General features: G+C 33.4%; 2 protein-coding genes across 2 annotated transcripts; one reads left to right on the top strand and one right to left on the bottom strand.

The window, feature by feature from the left end:
• Positions 1–200: 200 nt before the first annotated feature.
• Positions 201–3,365, bottom strand: LOC131624898 (uncharacterized). The gene is made up of 6 exons (XM_058895822.1): positions 2,906–3,365; positions 2,720–2,815; positions 2,574–2,614; positions 1,187–1,304; positions 811–891; positions 201–578 (listed from the first exon to the last, which is right to left on the bottom strand). Exons 1-6 carry the CDS (start codon positions 3,116–3,118, stop codon positions 528–530), a joined length of 600 nt encoding a protein of 199 aa, XP_058751805.1. The 5' UTR covers positions 3,119–3,365; the 3' UTR covers positions 201–527.
• Positions 3,366–10,951: 7,586 nt separating this feature from the next.
• On the top strand, positions 10,952–21,082 carry LOC131645071 (uncharacterized). The gene is made up of 11 exons (XM_058915726.1): positions 10,952–11,382; positions 17,024–18,808; positions 19,001–19,113; positions 19,213–19,284; positions 19,374–19,651; positions 19,731–19,925; positions 20,018–20,128; positions 20,209–20,290; positions 20,401–20,484; positions 20,586–20,684; positions 20,927–21,082. The coding sequence occupies exons 2-10, from the start codon at positions 18,370–18,372 to the stop codon at positions 20,682–20,684; spliced, it is 1,473 nt and encodes a 490-aa protein (XP_058771709.1). The 5' UTR covers positions 10,952–11,382; positions 17,024–18,369; the 3' UTR covers positions 20,927–21,082.
• Positions 21,083–21,465: the final 383 nt, after the last annotated feature.

Genomic DNA, 21,465 nt, shown 5'->3' with positions numbered 1-21,465 from the left:
TACAAATGTAGGTATCAACTTTAGGTGCATAATTGACCATGTGGCTTCTAATATCTACTCCATATGCTACTACAAATGTGAAGATTTTTTATGGTTAGAAAAAGACTCATCTTCCCGTAATCTGATTATGATGGTTAGAAACACTGTTTCAGAATTTTAAAACTTGAACCAACCTTCTAGAATTTTCAAAGGCTTCGCTGTGCATTCAAACTGATAATGTTTATGATCGAAACTAATGATGTTAACTCCATTTCCACATTAATCAAAAGTTGAAACATCATCTCGAATATTACCTTCTACATTTTTACACAAAATAGGTCAATTATGCACCTAAAAGAATGTAACTTAATCGTTTCGTAGAATGAACAAACAGTATGGCAACAAAAACTAACATGAAGACATTCATAGGTCAAGTTTGCTTCAGTGGTCTCTTCAGTCATCACCATGTAATTAGACAATTACAGCACTAGTTTCAAACCTTCAAACCTATTCTGTCAGAACCAGCTTCTACTTTCAAACCTTTGAACCTATTCTGTCACAAGCAGCGATTCAAGTTCTTCTCTACGACGTTCCAACTCCTGTCAAGTGTCAATAAAGCATGGAGTTAGAGTCAGATCACACAGCTGATTTCATGTATATAAATTAAAGTTTGTTATAATATATAGATGAAGGAAAATGTTCCGACAAATAATTAAGTTACAATTGGTGCAATACTATGTCATTGGAACCAAGGGAGATATAGAACTGCAGACATGCGCATATGGAATGAGATCATGAATAAATTATAACATCTTAATGTAAGCATTTTACCTCAAGATCCTTGGCTGCTTGCTCTCTAGTGATCTCCTTCTTCTGGAGATGACGTTTTAGAAAACCGACGCAAAGGATTCCCTTCAAATGGCAATAGAAGCAAAACAGAAAGAATTTTTCAATACATGCAATGAAGAAATTCTTTAGAATATTTACTGATGACTGTTAGCAACAACAAAACAAAAAGAGAGGAATGATTACAATTGAATATAGTTTGCACATTAAGGTACAAACATCTTTATTGTTTTGAAGTTGCCATTTAGACCATCTTTAACAGTTTGACTAGTAGTACTATAAAATCAAGGTTTGGGAAAAAAAGGCGCAATAGAAAAACTTTAGAATTGGGACTACAATTTGCTCTCTTTAATAACCTTACCGAGACAACGTAAACTAGGCCACAAGAAATAAGCAAATAGCATGCAATGTTTTGAAGAATAACAAGATCTTTTCGCTCCCCATCATAGTCAGGGAAAGCCCTGGTCATCACTGCCACGCTGAAGAAAAGAAAAACCAAATCAATAAGAAACCAAACTACAATTAATGTTTATATGCATCATCGTGTAAATTGAAATATCACGCAATTCTCCGTCTTAAACCAAAACATTCTAGGTGTGTGTTTGATTTAACGATGTGAAATCTAGAAATTGCTTTCATATCTGTCATATATGATCTTAGTAAAAACGGATATGTGGTTATTTGCAGATAATGGCTCCAAACCTCAAATTTGAGTTCAGAACTAACACTAACTAGAAGTATCAAAGTCTCTAATTTAGTCGCCCAATTATATTAACATGATAAAAAATATTTAAAGTATATGAAATGTATCACTTTAGCCCCGATTTCATATACTTTAGAAATTGTTATTTTTATATAATTCATGAACTACTGGAGAGATAGTAATGATTGAACACAAAATTTAGGGTTTATTCCTATCAGAGTTGCTTTCAGAATAAAAACACGGAACAAAGATGATTTCAGTTAAAAGTTAACACAAAATTAAACAAACTAATTCCTTTGAAAACCATGAGTATCAAACTCTGATCAATACACACAACAATTATTTTGTCTACAGTACCATTTTTATACCTACTATTTTAAATGCAATATAAATTTGAATTTAATTTGTCTACAGTACCATTACACAAAAAAAACTCAAGGCTACTGAAGAATTCTCCTAATTAGATTACATGAAATTATATGCAATTAAGAATTCAGAAACGAGGAACTATGTTTCGTTTCATGTTTGAAACAACCAAAAATGATACTGAGGTATAAAATTGATTATAACTTATTTGCTTACTCTCGAAAAAAAAATAGATTTTGTCTCCAGAGCTAATTGTAACTTAGAGTTAAGATTTATAGTCTAAAGATAAAGTGTATGTTTGGTTTTGCGGTGAAAACAATTGAATTTGAGTGAATTGATTCGGTAAAATTGATACTAGTTAAAAATGAGTTGAATGTAAAGTGATTTATGTTTGAATAACTTTACGTAAAATTGAGTTTAACTATAAATTTCAATGTAAAAATCACGTCTAAATTCAAAAGCTACAAATTCTAACTTCAAGCAAAACCAAACAACTCAAAATGATTCCAAAATCAATTCTACCAATTGTTTTTGCCTCTTTCAAAAGTTAAACGAAACATGCATAAATTTAAACCAATTTCCTAAAACCATCCATCATAAATCACTTGAAATTCGTCAGAGCATAACCAACCATGCAGTAAATAGATTGAAAAAGCGTTTAAGAAACGAAAAAACTTACAATATCTGCAGCATACCTCTGGCAGCCCAATACTCCAGAATCTGAAAATGCAAAAATCAAGTAATCATATAGAAAATCAAATTCAATCGAAACAGCAATCGATTCACACAAGCATAACAAATGAAACAAAGAAAAAACTAATCAACCTGCCAGAACTTAATAATGAAACTCCATTCAGTCTCAACAAGAACCGCAAAAACCGCAATGATAACAGCATAACACCGAAATATGCCATCGAAAATCTAAAACACAGAAAAACAAAACATCAAAATCAAAATCGATAAATTACACAAAGAAGAAGAAAATAGATAGATACATAGATAGTTAGTTACAGAGTTAGGGTTTCTGAAGGAGCGAATAGCGGAGAGAACGTTGACGGCGATGCAGAGAATTACAGCTATGGCGGTAATCAAACTGAAACACCTACAGACAATGAGGAAAGGATCTGCTCTTCGTGACGGTCGTCTTGCGTTGCTCGAAGTTCGAGGTAGGACCGGCACGGCGTCTCCGGTCGCGTTTCCGATCTCTTCGTCCTCTGTAGGCATCTTCACAACTCTAACTAACAAACTAACGGAATGGAAGGGAAGACTGAACAAACTGAGAAAATAACTACTCTTCTTTTTTGTTCATTTATTTAGATAGATCATTTATTATTACACTTTTATGAATATTTTTATAAATTTTAAAAATTTAAAATTAAATTTAAAATTTGAAAAGGAGAGACTAATTTGTACTCCCTCGGCTTGAAAAAGATTACATGTCTAAGGATGTTGGGTGACCGGGGGGTCTGATCAACTAGAGATGTCAATACAACCCCCATCGACAAACTGGTTTGGGATATGTTATAAGATAGTGATAAAGTTTTGGCATGTCTCATCTCTTATAAGTATTTGTCTAGCGCGTGTCTTGTTTCCCTTTCTTTAACTTCGGGTTCCTCTACTTGAAATTATATTGTCAAAGCGAATGATGTGTTAAAAAACGGGTTTCACTGGAGGTCTGGATCAAGTTCTTCTTCCTTTTAGCATAACCAATAGACTTATCTTGGTCCATTGGTTATTATTGTTGATTATGTTCACGTTTATGACTTACTGCTTAGGGGTGGCAATAAAATCCATTAGAGTAAAATCCATCCAATCCATCCATTAAATTATTCATCCAATCCATCCATTATAAAAAAGAATAGTTAATGGATTGAATCCAATCCATCCATTTAAAGTTATGGATGGATCCAATCCATCCAACAAAGTTTAAAAATCCATTGGATTATCTAATGTTTTATTTTAAAACTAATTGATAGTTTTTATAGTTAAATAATAAATATGTGTTTTTGTCAAAAAAAAAAGTTAATTAATTTTTTAAAAAACTTATAAATATCTCATATATATATATATATATATATATATATATATATATATATATATATATATATATATATATATATATATATATATATATATATATATATATATAACCTCAGTTAAAATTAAAACAGTAGTAAACATATTCACTACATTTTGTTTTGTTGGATTCCTTATAAGAAGATGAATGAGCAACAAAATCAAATCTTATTTTGAAGAGAAATGAGTTATATCATATGGTGCTGGTTTAGTATTTTAATATAATAACATCACAATTCATTTTAAAGAAAACATGGTTCAGTATTTTAATATAATAACATCACAATTTATTTTAAAAAGAACATCATAATTTGAATATAATTACCGTGTGTGTGTATATATATATATATATATATATATATATATATATATATATATATATATATTGAATTTTGTTACTTTTACAAAATATCTTTGATCTTAGCCACCTTATCATGTGTTTTGCAAAATATAAAATCTGAAGATATCAAATATGTTTTTTTTTTATTTTTATAATTTCATGGAATAGAATTTTAACTTTAAAATATTTAAATCAATACCAAAACACAAATAAGTGTAATTACGTTAAAACATGGACCCCGATAAACTCAACTACAAGCAAATATTTTTAAGTTTCTTATGATAAATCTCTTTTTATTTGCAAACGAAATAAAAATATATTTAATAAAAAGCAACATTTTCAAAATATTTTAATTTAGTCAATACAGTATAATTTATAGTTTAAGTATTAAATGTGTCAGACCCTGATTCAATTTAAACTGTGAGTAGTGGCAGTGGGGCAGAAAAAATATTTTATCAATCCATGTTTTAGTGATTAAAGAAGGTGCATTGTAAAATTAATAAAAAGTGTTTTGAAAGATTAATTAAAAAAAATATGCAGTTAAAAAAAACTATTTTAAAGAAATTTAAAAAAAACAGATTTTCTAAAATTTATAAAATAATTAAAATATTTTAATTAGTTTAGTGGATGGATGGATATCCATCCATTAAAAAGTTGTTAATTGATGGATTGGATTGGATTTTATACTTAATGGATGGATTGGATTGGATTTTTTAAAGATTATGTTAGTGGATTGTTAATGGATTAATGGATTGTTTTGATCCATCCATTAACAATCCAATCCATATCCATCCAATCCATCCATTTTGTCACCCCTATTACTGCTTAAAGATTTTTATTCTGCAACTTTGCCTCACACCACAATTTATATACTCAACTCCCTCGTTACATCATTAGTGTATTAGTGAGATCACTGTACAAAAATAGCTTTAGCCCCAATACTAACGACGTCTTCATTTACTCTGATTACATAAATGATACTTATAATGTTAATAGCAGTTACTCTTCAATTCTTCGCAACAAATAATATTTACATGATCCAAATATGGAAATTCAATCAAGAAGTTAGATATGGAATTATGCCTTTTAGAAAAGATAAAGTTCCTCTTTTAACTTGTTTGTCACAATTATGTTCATACTATCTCTCTACTTTACTATCACAACATGGCTCTCGGTTATGTGTTATATATGTAGTCTAGAAGATGAAGCTTTTCTTCATTATGTTCATGATTGTGCATCTTCTGAAACCTTTGATTGTATCTTGGGTTTAATCATTGTGATTTCTTCTTAATTCAGGATGAAAATGCTCAGATAAAAAACGAGATACATGATAGTTATCGAGATCTCTTCGCACTAATGATCTAGTGGACTTGGAGTTATTATAATTCAACATGTTTATCATATGAAACCATTCTATATAAAAACTTTTATTGACCGCCCACTCCATGGTAGACTCTTTTCATATTTGCTTAAATAATCCTCAAACAGGACAACACAACACAGAGAAAACCATTTTGTAAAGTAAAACTCCCTCAATTAAATTACTTTTACATTATCATCAATATAGATGGAAGTTGTAATGGCACATTAATCTGCACATAATTTAGTGGTGCCTTTCGCACCTCGTTTAGTACATAACAATGTGATTTATCTAATTTGATCCCGAACTCCTCATACATTTTCCGTGCTAAATTTTGAACCATTCAAAGAAACTCTCACTTGCCAAAAAAAAAATTACTATTTTTCCTTGTTACACATATTCTTTACTCAACATCAATCTCATTTTAGAGTTAATATCATAAACATATGGTATTGGTTTAAAGTATTAAAAATCTAATACTTAAAGATACTCTTTTTTAGAGTTAACTACATATTTGAGAAAAAAAATCAAAATACATATTTTATGACAAAATTAAATGCATCAAACAACGAGGATCTTTTTATTTGAACTTCCTCTCCCTCAAAATTGAAGTTAATGTTAACTTTATTTTTAGAATTTTAAATTTTTTTCTTGTTTTATCTTGTAACGAAAAAGTATTTGTATGTGTTACTTGTACCTTAATTATGATAAATTAATAAAATATTGCTGTAACCAAATTAAAAGATCACTCAATCATCTTTAAAATTGAATCATAAAATATTCATAAATTAAGTTATTAACTCATCAAACACTCAAATTAATAAATTACTACTTTGTCGTATTTATAGTTTTGATTCTCATACTTGTTTGTGACATGTATACAATTTTAATCTTTAAAAAAAGTATGATTTTTTATGATTTGGTAAATAGAATATTTATGTATCCACTCAAATGTTTGTTCCAACTCCATCTATGTCGGCAACACTATGCTTTGCGTCTACAACTACAACTACAAGCATGGTTCTTTCTTTCTTCACCTGCCATTCAAGGCTGGCAAGTGGCATGGCAGGCAGGTAGGGAAATGGAATCTAAATAACAACGAGAAAGAAAAGGACACATGTATCTCAATTTATGGTTCTAATTGCCACATATTACTATATATTGTGACTATTCTTGAGTGATGAGATGATGAACATCTACATTAATCATTCTTCATTTTTTAATTAATATATATAAAAGACCGTCTCAATTTTTTTTAGAGGTTCTGTTTAGATTAGTCATGGTTCAACTATGACAAAATAATTTGAGGCCCTATTTATCTAATTTTAACGGTGGCAAAGATTTATGAGGTCCTATTTAATTATGATTTAATCGTAAAAAAAATTGAGGCCATGTGCGGTAGTCCGTGTTGCACGCCCTCAAAGATGACCATATATATATATATATATATATATATATATATATATATATATATATATATATATATATATATATATATATATATATATATATATATATATATATATATATATATATTATTAGATTTCATGTTGGGGTAGCAAAATGGGTCCGGCTCGCGGGAAAAGCCCGTTTTGCCGACACTTTTTTACAGGGCAGGGCAAGGTTTTAGGCTCGCTCTCTTAAATGTGTCAGTTCCGCTTCGCTTTATTTTTTTTGGACTTTTGCGGACATACGTTTTTTCATACAATTTTTCTATCTTTAGGCCTAAAAATACATTTTCACTCTCCGTTCACATACATGCTTTTTTTTCTTTTCATTTTGCGTTGGTCCTCTGATACCATATTATATAATATATTATATAATTACAAATTATTATGTTTGTCCAATAATTTATATTTGTGGAGTAATGAGACATAAAACAATAAAAAAATATAAGCAACAAAACCAAAATCAGTTCGGATGAAATTTAAAAATATTAAATACTAGTAAATTTATCAGTAGTGTAAAACTAAGACACTAAAAAGAGAGTAATAATATAATAGAAACAAATATATAAGTCAGTAAAGTCACAAAATGATATATAAGTCAGTAAAGTCACCATGGAAGAAGTTAAAGGTGTTGTTTGGGAATGTGATGGTGATAAATGTCCAGGCTCAAATGGATTTAATTTTAACTTTTTGCGGAAATGTTGGAGCATTATAGAGAATGATGTGTTTGGTTTTGTGTATGAGTTTCATAATAGGGCTAATCTTCCAAAAGCGGTTTCGGCGTCTTTTGTGGCTTTACTTCCAAAGGTTGACAACCCACAGTGGTTAGAAGAATACCATCCAATTAGCCTGGTGGGTTGTTTGTATAAAATTGTGGCTAAATTGTTGGCAAATAGGTTGAAGAAGTCCATCGGGCTGCTTGTTTTCAGTTCACATACGGCTTTCAAATCGGGTAGACAAATTCAAGATGGGGTGTTGGTGCTAAATGAAATTATTGATTTGGCAACAAGATCAGGAAAGGAATGCCTTATTCTAAAGGTTGATTTTGTGAAGGCATACGATAATGTCTCATGGGAATTTCTGAATTATGTTATGAAGAGGAATGATTTCGTGGAGTAGTGGATAAAATGGATAAATGCTAGCATTTGTCACAGCTCTCTTTCAGTTCTCGTAAACGGGAGTCCAATGTTAGAGTTCTCCATGGGCAAAGGGGTTAGGCAAGGAGATCCCTTGGCTCCGTTCCTATTTACTTTGGTGGCAGGAGGGTTATAAAAAATGATGGAAAAGTCAGTTCATATGGGACAATTCCAAGGTTTCATAGTCAATGATGAGGCGGAGTATCACCTATTACAGTTTGCAGACGATACATTTGTTATAGGCGAAGTTTCATGGAGCAATTTAAGAAGTATCAAAGCTGTGTTGAGGGGTTTCAAACTTGTTTTGGGGCTGTACGTAAACCTCTGCAAAAGTAATATATATGGCATTAATTTGGAGGAAGATTTCCTACAGTTTGCTTCTTCCTTCTTATGTTGTGAAAAGGAAAACATCCCTTTTAATTTTTAGGTATTTTGGTGGGAGCTAAACATCGATCGAAAGCGGTATGGGCACCGGTGGTGAATAAAATGAAAAAGAGGTTGAATATGTGGAAGAGTAGGTATATGTCAGTGGGGGAATGGTGGTTCTAATTAACTCAGTGCTGAACTCAATACCTATCTTCTTCCTTTCTTTTTTCAAAATTCCAACGGTCGTATTGAAGGAACTAAACCGTATTCAGAGGGAATTCCTTTGGTATGGTGGGGCGGATAAGGGAGGAATTGTGTGGGTTGGTTGGGATGAGTTCTGCAAAATTAAGAAGGAGGGAGGGAGGGTTGGGGGTTAGGTGTATGTTGGCTGCTAACAAATCCTTGTTGTGTAAATGGAAGTGGAGGTTTCTTGTGGAAGATGAAGCCTTGTGGAGTAGGTTACTGACTTATAGATACGACGCTTTGGATTCGCGTGTTCTTGGTGGGAAATAGTTATACAATATTAAAAAATCCTCATTATGGTGGAGGGATGTAATGTTAGTGGTAGCAATTGTGTCTAGAGATTTGTATTGGTTTTTAGATTCCATTTCTTGCAGGATCAACGATGGCAGGAAAGTTGTTTTTTGGAAAATAAATTGGATTGGGGGTTCTCCTCTTAACAAAATTTTTCCCTACTCTATTTGAATTCTATTCGAGTAGAGATGCATCAGTTATCAAAATTAGTAGATTTGTGGATGACAGGTGGTTTTGGGAATTTTCGTCGCTGGGGGAGGTTCTGTTAGAAGATGCGGCAGATCAGTTGGTAGATCTGACTAATGCGTTGGCATTCATTTCCCCAAGGGTCGAGACTAAGGATGAATTTGTCTGGTTCCCTCAAGGGGCTTCATCGTACACGGTCAGTGGTGAATACCCGGAGTTTAGGCGCCATGTTTGTCAGCCAGTTCAAAATCCAGTGGCTAGGGGCAGTGAATCAGATATGGAATACTCAGGTTCCCTCGAATATACAGGTATTCATATGGAAATGCATAAGGGATAGAATTTCTACAAGAGAATAATTGGCCAAAAGGGGAGTGCTGCCAAATAGTGAGTCAAATGTTTGTGTTTTTTGCAACTCTGGTGGTGAATCACTCGTGCACCTGCTTCTCTTGTGTCCATTTGCAAGAAATGTTTGGAAAGCTGTGTGTTTCTGGGATGGCATTGCAAGTATACAAGATGAATATGTCCTTAAAAGGGAGAGTTACATTAAAAAGAGATTGTTACTGTGGTTGGCTTCATGTTGGTCAATTTGGTGCAAGCGCAACGCGATAATATTTAAAAACGAAGAGGTTGATGTTGAAGATGTATTCGAACAAATTAGATATTCTTCATGGTCTTGTCAGATTATTGGGTTAATAGCAAAGGGTCCCATAAATTATTATTTTTGGTGTCAAAATCCTTTGGACTCAATGATGGTGTAATGGTTTTCTTGTAAACGGGCGAGTACTCGTTATACTTTGTTAATGTTAAATCTATTCCATTGCTTATAAAAAAACAATGACCCTAATATGATCATATGCTTATTAAAGAACCATGGACCCCTTCATGACCTCTATGATGGTAGATTTAAAGAATAAAGATCTACGAATCAACATTCTTTACCTTAACTCTTCTTATCAGGCACAACACCTGCCATTACCACCTTCATCATTTGAACTCAAATATATTTGTTTATTAGGAGTCATCTTAATAAACAAACTTGAATTAACTTCGTATTCACAATCATTCAAAGCGTCTGTAGGTGGGAGAACTGACTTTTTAAAATGTTGCGGATAGCAAGAGTCGCCACCGACTTTTATTTTATCCAATATATAAAAAGGCTAAAAGAACAGGAAAAGACCTTTTAAAAAGATTTTGAGTTCGGGGGGTAAGTTACACTACGCCAAAAACGATTATAGACAGCGCCATTTAGATAGCGCTTTATTACAAAAGCGCTTCCATAATTAAAATAAAAAATAAAACACGGAGATTGTATTAAAAGATGAGGCAAAGCGCTGGTAAAGGGACAATCTTAGATAGCGCTTCTTCAAAAAGCGCTGGTATAGGTTAACATTAGAAAGCGCTTCAAAAAGCGCTGGTATAGGCCCATATTAGCCAGCGCTTTTTTATAAAGCGTTGTAGAAAGTCCAATAAATTTTTAAAAAAAATTATAAGCGCTGGTATAGTTTCATATAAGAAAGCGCTTTAGTGAAACGCTGGCTTAGGTTCCCATTAGAAAGCGCTTTCAGTAAAAGCGCTGGCTTAGTATAATTAAAATTGAAATTGAAAAATAAAATATCACGTAAAATCCTATTCCCAATCCAAAAACCCTATCGTACGTTCTTCTTCTCCTTGAACAAACTCTCTCAATCACGAAATTCCTTCAATCCCCAAACTCTCTCAATCCCCAAACAAACTCTCTCAATCCACAAACAAAGCTTCTGAATTCGAAGAACCCTAATTAAACCCCTTGTGAATCCCTTCTCCGCTCAAGAAATTCCCTCTTCGCTCACGAAATCTCACGAATTTCTTCTGGTTGTATATCTTTTTCTTCGGCCACCGTAACACAATCGGTGGAAGCCTCCGACTAGGTTTCACAGGCGCTCGTACTCCCTCCGATTACGGCCGCACAAACTCCCTCCGACTACGTTCATTTTATTCGGCCGCTCCGTTGACACTAAGTTTCTCAGCCGTTCTTTTCTTCTCAACGTTTGGCCGTCGTTTCGGTAAGTCTCGACATCCTTTATATGCTATACATTCTTACTGTAATTTCTGTGAGTTGCCCTGTGGCTTTGCTGTAACAATAAGTACTGTGTGCAAAAGTGATAGCTTAGAAGTGAAAGTTTGACAACACATTGGTGGTTTTTTTGTAGTTAATGTCTGTTCTTTCAACATCCCCTGTTAGATTAACCTGGATTCTCTACAGTCATGAGATCTGTTAGTTGACTGACTGTGTTTTCTTTGAAATCTTAACTTAGAGCCTGAGATATGAACACCCCAATTTTGACCCGACTGCCATAAATTTCCTGACTGAATGTATGCAGTCATTGACTGCGGGGAATTTGGCTTTCAAGTTAGATGTTATCCATGCTAACAATTGTTTTGAGAAGACTCGGAATCTAGGCCGAGTTGTGATTTGTGAACAAGATGGATTAGAGTGTTCTGTACATGTCAAAGTTCTTGAAAAAGATCTGGGATCTTTGACGCAGTTGGCACATCTTGTTATCTTAATTTCTTACCTAGGTGTTGCTAATATATTGGCCTGGCTCCATGAAACACTAACTGTGAAATGCAAATACAAACTTTCCTTGTTCAGTAGTTTGTAGCAACACCCATGTTCTCACTTGAAACCTTAAATTTGAATTAGGTATTGAATTAGGGCATTTAAAACTGGCTTGTGTAAAAATAAATTTAATCTATGTCGTGACTATATTCATCATTGCTCCAAAACTCAATTTCCTTGCTTTTGTTAAACCAACATTAATCTAGTCATTGTTAGTCGTGGAAACGAGTTAGTGGTGTTTTAGTCTTTTTTTTCTTTCTTTCTTTTACTTTCATGCTTTTTGCACTGTGTATGTGTATCTGTGGAATTAGATTTGATAGATCATTGGTAGCCTAGAACAATTCCATTCAACTTTGTCTCAATGAATGTCAGTGTATTTATTTTTTCTTTTACCATTAATTTAGATTCTTTGTGGTTAATTAAAAACTCTACAATCAAGTTATTTAAGCTATCTAATTTTCATCTTACATTTAACAAAACATGGAAATTTAGATCATTATTTTTTAATTTAAATAAGAAATAATAAGTTTAAGAATTCAAATATTTTATTTTGATTTAAAAACTCTTAATACAGTTAATTACTGCATTTATGCACAAAATATATTTTTACAATTATTTTTCTTCCTTTTTTTAATTCAAAACTTTCAAAAAAATTATTTTTAATCAAATAGTTTTGGATTACCACTTTTATGGTTTGTGCATGATAATATACACTAACTATTGATCCAAATTGTATACTATAACATCAATCATGTTTGAACTAACATTCAAATTCAATGTATGTTTAGTAGGGAGTGAGAATGAGTTATCTAAAGAAGTGAGTTTCAATATAGAAAACGACCCAAAATTTTAAAAGCAAATAATGGGCCCTTATACTATAAGTGAAGTTCTTTTGGGAAGTTTAAAGTTTAACTCAGATTGGAACTAATACCAAATTCTAGAGACCTTTTTGAAATTCGTTGTAGTATATGATGAGTCAATTTTATCCTTTTAATTGTTTACTTCGTAGCCCGTAGGGTCCTTTAAATATGCATCTATACAAGTATTGGTCAACAGTTAGCTACAATTTACAATTTTGATTAAATGTTATAATATGATCATTATTGAAAATTGAAATTGAAATTGATGAAATTGATTTTAATATAATTGCATGCAATTAGCGTGGTTTTTATTTTAATATAATTGATGAAAATGGAGTTCTCTCACACTCTTGTTCAAGTTATTCATACAGCTGAAGTCTGGAATAATTAGACTAGCTAACTTGCAGTTATAGTTATTAAGCAATGATCATGATCCTTAGAATCAACAACCTTAATACAACTTGCCTCATATTATTAATTATATTTTTCTTGAGGTATGTAGCAATTTCAACAATCAATTTCAGGTGGCATATATTTACTCATACACATCTACGAAGCACGGACACTCCGATTTTGTTAGTAGCATCAATTTCAGTAATAATAACCATATTGATGAATTCCCAAAATATTTGTGTTTCTTGAATAGAACTAATGGTTACTTAGGAGATGTATGTATAATATACTTGGTCTCTTAAGAATCGATATATATTTTTACTTGTTCCTTCATTTGCTCGATTTGTGAATTTCAAATATGAATTTGGTGTTGATAATAACTTTGCTTGTTATTTCAGCTCTCGTTTTTGTTTATTGTTCTCTATTAGTTTCATCCGTCGTCGGCACCAATAACCCCTGACTTTCTTTGTTAAGTCAAGTTCAATGGATAAAAAATGGATGAATGCCGATCGACGGTCAAAAGAGTACGAGAATGGGGTATTGGAATTTGTTAAGTTTGCTGTTGAACACGTCAAAGACGTCGGTCGAATGAAATGTCCTTGTTTGCGTTGTTGTTATGGGGATCGGGTTGACGCAGCTGGATTGAAATCGCATTTATTGACGCATGGGATTGATCGAAGTTATAAGTGTTGGATATATCATGGTGAGAAAATTAACGAGAATGTTGAACCGGGGGAGAAAAGTAATACCACGACCTATGCTCCAGACGACAATGACACGGATACATACGATTGTGATCGAGTCGAAGAGATTGCAGAAGCACTTGAAGAAGATCTTAAGGACTGTCCCAAAATGTTTGAGAGGTTGGTAAGCGATGCAGAGAAACCGGTGTATAAAGGTTGCAGTAAATTCACAAGATTGTCTGCGGTATTAAAGTTGTACAACTTAAAAGCGGGCAATGGATGGTCGGATAAAAGTTTCACAGAGTTATTAGCCCTCATGAGAGATATGCTTCCGGAGGATAATGTTCTTCCTAATCGAACCTATGAGGCCAAAAAAATGTTGTGCTCTATTGGCATGAGCTATGATAAGATACATGCTTGTCCAAACGATTGTGTTTTGTTTCGAAACGAATATGCATCGTTAAATGAGTGCCCTAAATGCGGTTTATCTCGATATAAGAAAAAATTGTCTCCAGCAAAAGTCTTATGGTATTTTCCTATAATTCCGAGATTTAGGCGCATGTTTCGTAGTGAAACCGATGCAAGACATTTGACTTGGCATGCAGATGAAAGAATTATTGATGGAAAGTATCGACATCCGGCACATTCACCACAGTGGTCGAAAATAGATGATGATTATCGTGATTTTGGAGCAGATGCAAGAAATCTTCGATTGGCATTATCTACTGATGGAATGAACCCACATGGTCTTCAAAGTATCTCACATACCTGTCATACCCCAAAATTTGCCCATGCTATTTTTCATACACAAAACCAAATCAATGCGCAAAACTCATAAGACACATTCTCCTATACAAAGGCTCTGAACTAGGGTTTGATTCTTTCAAAGGAAAATCACTGAATCAATGGCTTCCAAGCATCTCATATGGCTCAACATGTCTCACATTACCTCCATGACAAGTATCAAGACATATCTCAAAGTTCTGGTCACTCAAAAGTTCAGAAAGTCAACAGTCGACCGATTGATCCAAAAGGTCAACTATGGTCAAAGCAAAGTCAAAACTCCTGATTTTATGTCAAGATCCTCATATTGAAGTGTCATTCACCATTTGATCAATAATTGATCATGGTTCATCAAGGAAAGAACAAAAATCAATAAATCAAGAAGTTTCTAAATTAGGGTTTTGTATAGGAAAAGTCAACTGAACTTTGACCAGCCATAACTCTCACATGGAACATCCAAAATTTTCCATCCAAAGCTCATTTCGAAGGAAATTTGATTCTCTACAAAATTGTGTCTCACATGCCAAGTCTAAAAATGCTTCATTTGAGAGATATGGACTAAAACATTATAGGTCCTTTTCAAAAGTCAACAAAAAGACACTTTATTCAAAAGGGCATAAAATGAGCATGGAAAATGATTTTGATATGAGACCAAAGAAACTGGTTAGAGGACTCCCTAAGGTTTCTAAAAAGTCCTAGAACACCTCTATATCCCAAAAATTGAGAGAGATGGGCCTTGTCAAAGTTGAGCTATTTTGGAGGGAAAAATATGAAAGAATTTGAATATTTTTGCAAATGGGCCCAATTTCTTTTAATCCAATCTTGCTAAACAAGTCATCTAGAAGCTCTAATCAGAAGGCCACGAATTTTTGATTAAAAAATTGATTTTATATGAATTTATATTCAATTAAATCATGATTTAATCAAATATTCAAAAAGAATATTGAAAAGATTTGATTCCTCTCTAATTTCAATTATCATTAGTTAAAGAAAATACTCAATATTCAGTTCCAAATTAGTGATAAATGAAATTGGATTGAAAGAGATTGAAATTGGACCAAAATAGAAGTATATGTGAATCAAATTTTTCAATTTTGCAAAGAATGATTGGATTGGATTTTGATCAAACTTGTTGACCTAATTCACTCAATTATATAAATACATCAATCTCAGACCCCTAGTTCAGAATTTTTCGGCCTCCAAAAGCTTCAAAACCGAGTTCAAAAAGTTCAAAAAGTGAAGGAAAATTTCAATTTCGTTTTAGAGTTTGAGACAGATCTAAGGTGTTTTAAGCATCCCAATCGATCCCTGGGCCTGTGCTGGAGGTAACTCGATCATCATCATCAAACCAGACCACATATAAACGCAGGTACGGGCTCATGAACAAGCCATATTTTATTGAACTCGATTTCATGCATACACGCATTATACATGTGAATTGATCATATATTTGGGTTTTTGTTAATGTTATAAAGCTTCTTGGATGTTTCAATTGAGTTTTAGTCGCAGGTTTGATCATTCACCATTAGCAAGGGTTTTAAGCTTTGAATTAGGGCTTCATGATTTAGCCAAGATTGGGCGAAACCGATACCACCATCGTGTTTAACGGATTGAAACGAGTCAATATATGGCTTTGGAGTAGATTTATATTGCTTGCCATGAGTTTTGTAGTTTGCAGGATCTTTAGCTACGGTTTCGCCGTCACCATAGGCTAAGACGACGGATCGGTGGGGAAGACGACTCCGTGTCGCTTCGTGATTGGACGAATTCAAACGTCCTGCGCGCGCGTGCCCCCTAGCAATCGGATGCTCGTCATGTTTGTGCGTATGATAGGGCCTCATCTTTGTGGCCGTTTGATCATCTCATCCTCAGATCCAACGAGCCAGAGCCCGCGACCACACCATGGTCATCATACGCGCATCGCACAGGATTAACAGATAAGAATTTTATAATTTTTTTTATTCATAATTACACAGCCAGTTTTATTTATAAATATATATACACTTTGTTTTATTCTTTTCTTTTTGTTTTTTTTACTCATAAAATGTAGTTTTCTTGTAATTTTTTTTTATATAATCATAAGATAACTATTATTATTAATATTATACTAAACCTTTTTATAATAATTAATATTTTATTAGTTTATTTTAATTAAGTAATTTCTTTTATAATCCAAAAAATTCATAAAAATTCATAAAAAATATTTTCGCACTCGATTTTATTTTTTATCCCGATTTAATTACTTAGGTCGCAAGACCAATAATTAATTAAATCGTTCGTGTTTCTTAAATTAATTCGTACCCTAATCAGGGTTTACGAAGATCATGCCATACACTAAAATATTATTTTTGTATATTCTTTTCAGGGTTATCAACATGGTTCACTCCGATAACGCGCCTGATCAAAAACCCAGAGCTAAGTACCTTATCTTTAAAGCATATTTTAATTTCTTTTAAAATCAGGGGTTTGTCTTGCCTTCACTATCTCTACCTTGCCTTTTTCAGGGTTACTCCCGAGGCTTTCCGCCAACCGTATCAGAATCAAATTCGAAGCTAAGTGTCTTTTATTATTATTTTATTTATTAATTTCATTATTTTTACTTTTATGGTTAATAAAGTTCGCCTTCGAACCGATAATGCACTCACTCTCTGTTTTCTGTCTCTTCTTTTTTCCTTTTCAGGGTTTGTCAAATGCCAAAGCTACGTCGTCGGTAACCCTAAACCCTATTTTATTTTATGGCTTTTATTATTACTTGTGCCAAACCCTGTTGGGGATCCGCTGGTTTCACTTTCCCCTCCCCTTTATTGCTTTATATACTGCGTGGTTAGTAATTTAGGGAGTGCAAATTTAAACTGGATTAGAGTCACTAATTACAAGATAAATAACTAAATTGAACCACATGATTGTTGCACACACGTACTCTTTTGGGGTAACCTCTCTGTTGCCTTGTTGCCTGTTGCCTTGCTGCCTGTTGCCTGTTGCCTGTTGCCTTTGTGTTTTGCAGAATAAGCCTCGTCCCTCGAATTCGAGGATACCTCAGCCATGTTGCCTAGATAAAAAGGTCACGACCCTAATGATGCTGCCTTCGATACACAAATGACCTCGACCCTCGGATGTTGCCTACGGAAAAAGGCTGAGGTATCTTCTGGCTGCCTACGAAAAGGCTTATTCTGATCCTTACCTTAGACTACCTGCCCTTCTATGGCATGGGACAATCTTATGGCAAAGGATGCTTCGATGACCCTTCAACCTCCAAACGAAAGGCTTCCTGCCCTCTTATGGCAAGGATAGACCCTTTCATTCTGAAAGGCAAAAAGAGACCTATCATCTGAGTTTAAGGTAATTGCCCCTAATTGCCTTGCAATGCTCAAACCTTTTTATTATATTCTTTCTCATAATTTTTCAGAAGGGCAACGCTTATTCACAAGCTAAAGTCCCTATCTCTTTCATCTACTTTTTCTGAAAACGAGCAAGCAAAGCAATTAAGAGCCCATGGAAAACCATGGATGCAAAGGGTGCCTTACACCTTCCCTTTGCATAAATTACCCCCCGAACTTAGATTTCTTTAAAAAGGTTTTTTTCTGTTTCTTTTTGCCTTTCCGAATTTGTTTGGATAAAATAAAAGTCGGTGGCGACTCTTGCTTACCGCGACATTCCGATTAATAAAAAGTCAGTTCACCGTGTTACAATACCACATGGCCTGTGATTCTTATGATTTATAACCTACCCCCATGGCTATGTATGAAGCGTAAGTATATGATGTTATCTATGTTAATTTCTGGGCCTAAACAACCAGGGAATGACATAGACGTATACTTGACACCTTTGATCGAAGATTTAAAGATTTTGTGGGAGAACGGTGTGGAGGTTTATGATGGATATAGGAAAGAAAGTTTCAATTTGAGGGCGATGTTATTTGGCACAATTAATGATTTTCCAGCATACGGAAATCTATCAGGGTACAGCATTAAAGCTCAAAAAGCGTGTCCTGTTTGTGAAGATGAAACCGATACGACGCGATTGAACCTTTGTCAGAAGAATGTGTTTCTCGGTCATCGTAGATTCTTACATTCTAAACATCACTACCGTGGGTGGAGACAAGCATTCAATGGAAAGGCAGAACAACGTAGAGCTCCACCTATATTGACAGGTGAAATATATACACAATAACAATTTGAAATTTATTATTGGTTTTAGGGCATTTCACCTTGCCAACTCTACTTATCGTCACCGACTTATCGGATGGTTGGCAAGGGAAAAGTGCATAATACTTTGGGAGAATTACTTCACACTAGACCGCTCCCTACTGGCTGTTTAAAAGTATCAGTTGACATTGCTGTAGAGAAGGATGCGTTATTACCGCATCCTGACGATGTTTCGGATGCCACATTGGTGGGAGATGCAATAGGTTCGTTTGTTGCATGGCCGTCAAGCCTTATTAGTGTAGATGATGAGGTATGCTTAAAACCATATATATATATATGAATCTTTGAGTATTCAAAGTTTTTACCCGCATTTTACGCACATTTGTTTTTACATGGTTATGTTAATAAGACTCCAACAAAATCCAAAGCAAAAGACAAGGAGCCTCCGCGGAAAATCGAGTCAGTTGCATCAATAAAACAGGTACATCACAATTATATGATATTTATGCATGAAAAATGTTAATTCGTGATCTTATATTTCACCTAACTAATTATATGATCTTTAATTAGATGCATGCTAAAGAGATTGAAGATGTCAGTAAGGGTAAGAAGCCTGAAAAGGTTGTTGCTAAGACCGCGGCTAAGAAAAAACCTAATCCCAGTAAGTTTAGGTCGTGCCTTTTAACTTCTTTAGAACTCTCTGATATTCCGCAAGGAAACACCCGTCTTGTACCTATGGAGGAAGATGTGTTTGGTATTGAGCATCAAGAAACAATTGGTATGGAGGATTTTGAACAAATTTTTGAACATACGCAATTAGGCCTCGGTGTTATTGATACATACATAAGGTATATCCGATCTAATTTGTTTAATTAAATGAACAATTCATTTACTCATTTCAAATGTTAATGAGGTCTTTTATTTAAGGTTTTTGTATGAAAAATTGATGCACCCGACTGGATTGAGATTGAGGCAAAGATTCGCTTTCTTAGCTCCCTTCATTACCAACTTAGGGTTAATCATATCTAAACCGGATGAAGTCATGGCGTATGTACTCAACCGTTTTATGGCCAGCATAAATTCAGAAAAGTTGTTCTTTTTACCATTTAATACCGGCAACGGGTTAGACTTTAATTCTAAATTCATCTATTATAATTTTTCATATTTTTACATTGTGTAGAAAGTTTTCATCTCACATTTGTTTTGCCTTACAGTGGACATTGGTTGTTGGTTGCGATTAATCCTATCAGTGAAGTTGTATATTTTCTGGATTCCTTACACAATCCAGTTAGTACATACGAAGCTATGAAGAATTTGGTTGATACGTAAGTGAGATTGTTATAAATATTCGTGTGTATATTTATTTATGGGAATTGTTTTAAATTATGCGTTTATGTTTTATTAGCGTTATACAAGTTTTTCGAGCACAAAGAGGAAGTCAAGTACCAAAGAGTAAAGCCAACAACATCACATGGATTCAAGTGGAGGTATATTAATTAATGTTTCACAATTTTGATTATATAAATAGTGATGATATATACGTGATAAAACTTAGGCCTTATCCATATTTTCTTTCCATGTGTAATGTCCTGGGCAGCGTAAAGAAGTAGATTGCGGTTTTTACATGTTGCAGTTTATGAAAGAAATTCTTCTTTCGAATCAAATAGAGATTCCGTCCAAGGTATGGATTTCTAACTTAAGAGTTATTTTAATATTTAACACATATTTCTCATATAATTAAATAGTTTTAACTTAAACATACCATGTTATATTATTTTGTAGTATTTTGACGACTTCAAGTTTGCTACTTACTCAAAATCTAAGTTGGATGAACTTAAGGAGGAATGGTGTCAATTCATGATTGAGTTGAAAGTTGTATAGGTATACTGAAATTTTACTATAATTGATGAGAATTTTGAGTATAGCCAAGTGCATGTTGCAATATTTGATTTATCTACATAGACTATTAAGTGATATGTAGGCCGTTTGAAATACATTCGTGGAAAATGTAGAATGGTTTTATATACACTAATGTAGAATGTTTTTCACCTTTATATTATTTTGTTTTTGGTTTTCAGTTATTCTGTTTTGTGATTATAATGATTAACTTGATGCAATTGCAGGATATTGAAGGGTAAAAAGGTTAGCAGCTGGCAAGAAGAAAAAGTAGATATTTAGCATCCTTTTGACTTGTGTAAAAAATAACAATGTTTTGGATAATGCAATTGTTTTCATTGAATTGGATGTAATTTTGTTGTTGTTTATTAATATATTCTTATATAAAAAATTCAAAGTTTATTCGTATATATATATATATATATATATATATATATATATATATATATATATATTCTTAGCATCTTAGCTCTGAAAAATAGAGTTTCTTTTTGTTGTTTATCGGTGAAATTTGTAATGGTATATTGTACAGGTGCAAAATGTGGTGAAAACCTGGGGAAAGCCTATTTTAAATAGACCCATTTAAAAATTTCATGGACATTAGACAGCGCTTAAGAAGAGAAGCGCTGCCTAAAAGCTATTTAAAAACTTTGTTTCAGAAAAGCGCTGCCTAAAGGGGGCCTTTAACAGCGCATTTAAAAAAAAGCGCTGGCTAAAGTGGTACTTTAGCAGCGCTTGTGGTGAAAGCGCTACTTAAAGATGGCCT

The sequence above is a fragment of the Vicia villosa genome, linkage group LG1, assembly GCF_029867415.1.
Source record: "Vicia villosa cultivar HV-30 ecotype Madison, WI linkage group LG1, Vvil1.0, whole genome shotgun sequence".
NCBI lineage: Eukaryota > Viridiplantae > Streptophyta > Magnoliopsida > Fabales > Fabaceae > Vicia > Vicia villosa.
This window is presented reverse-complemented; position numbering and strand designations above follow the sequence as displayed.

Coding starts and splice junctions, on each gene's coding strand:
- LOC131624898 (XM_058895822.1), bottom strand. CDS start 3,118: ATGCCTACAGAGGACGAAGAGATCGGAAACGCGACCGGAGACGCCGTG. Junction 1,305..2,573: donor AGAGGTATGCTGCAGATATT/GTAAGTTTTTTC, acceptor TCTTTTCTTCAG/CGTGGCAGTGATGACCAGGG. Junction 892..1,186: donor GCCTAGTTTACGTTGTCTCG/GTAAGGTTATTA, acceptor TGCCATTTGAAG/GGAATCCTTTGCGTCGGTTT.
- LOC131645071 (XM_058915726.1), top strand. CDS start 18,370: ATGATTTATAACCTACCCCCATGGCTATGTATGAAGCGTAAGTATATG. Junction 19,926..20,017: donor CCATTTAATACCGGCAACGG/GTTAGACTTTAA, acceptor TTTGCCTTACAG/TGGACATTGGTTGTTGGTTG. Junction 20,291..20,400: donor TCACATGGATTCAAGTGGAG/GTATATTAATTA, acceptor TGTCCTGGGCAG/CGTAAAGAAGTAGATTGCGG.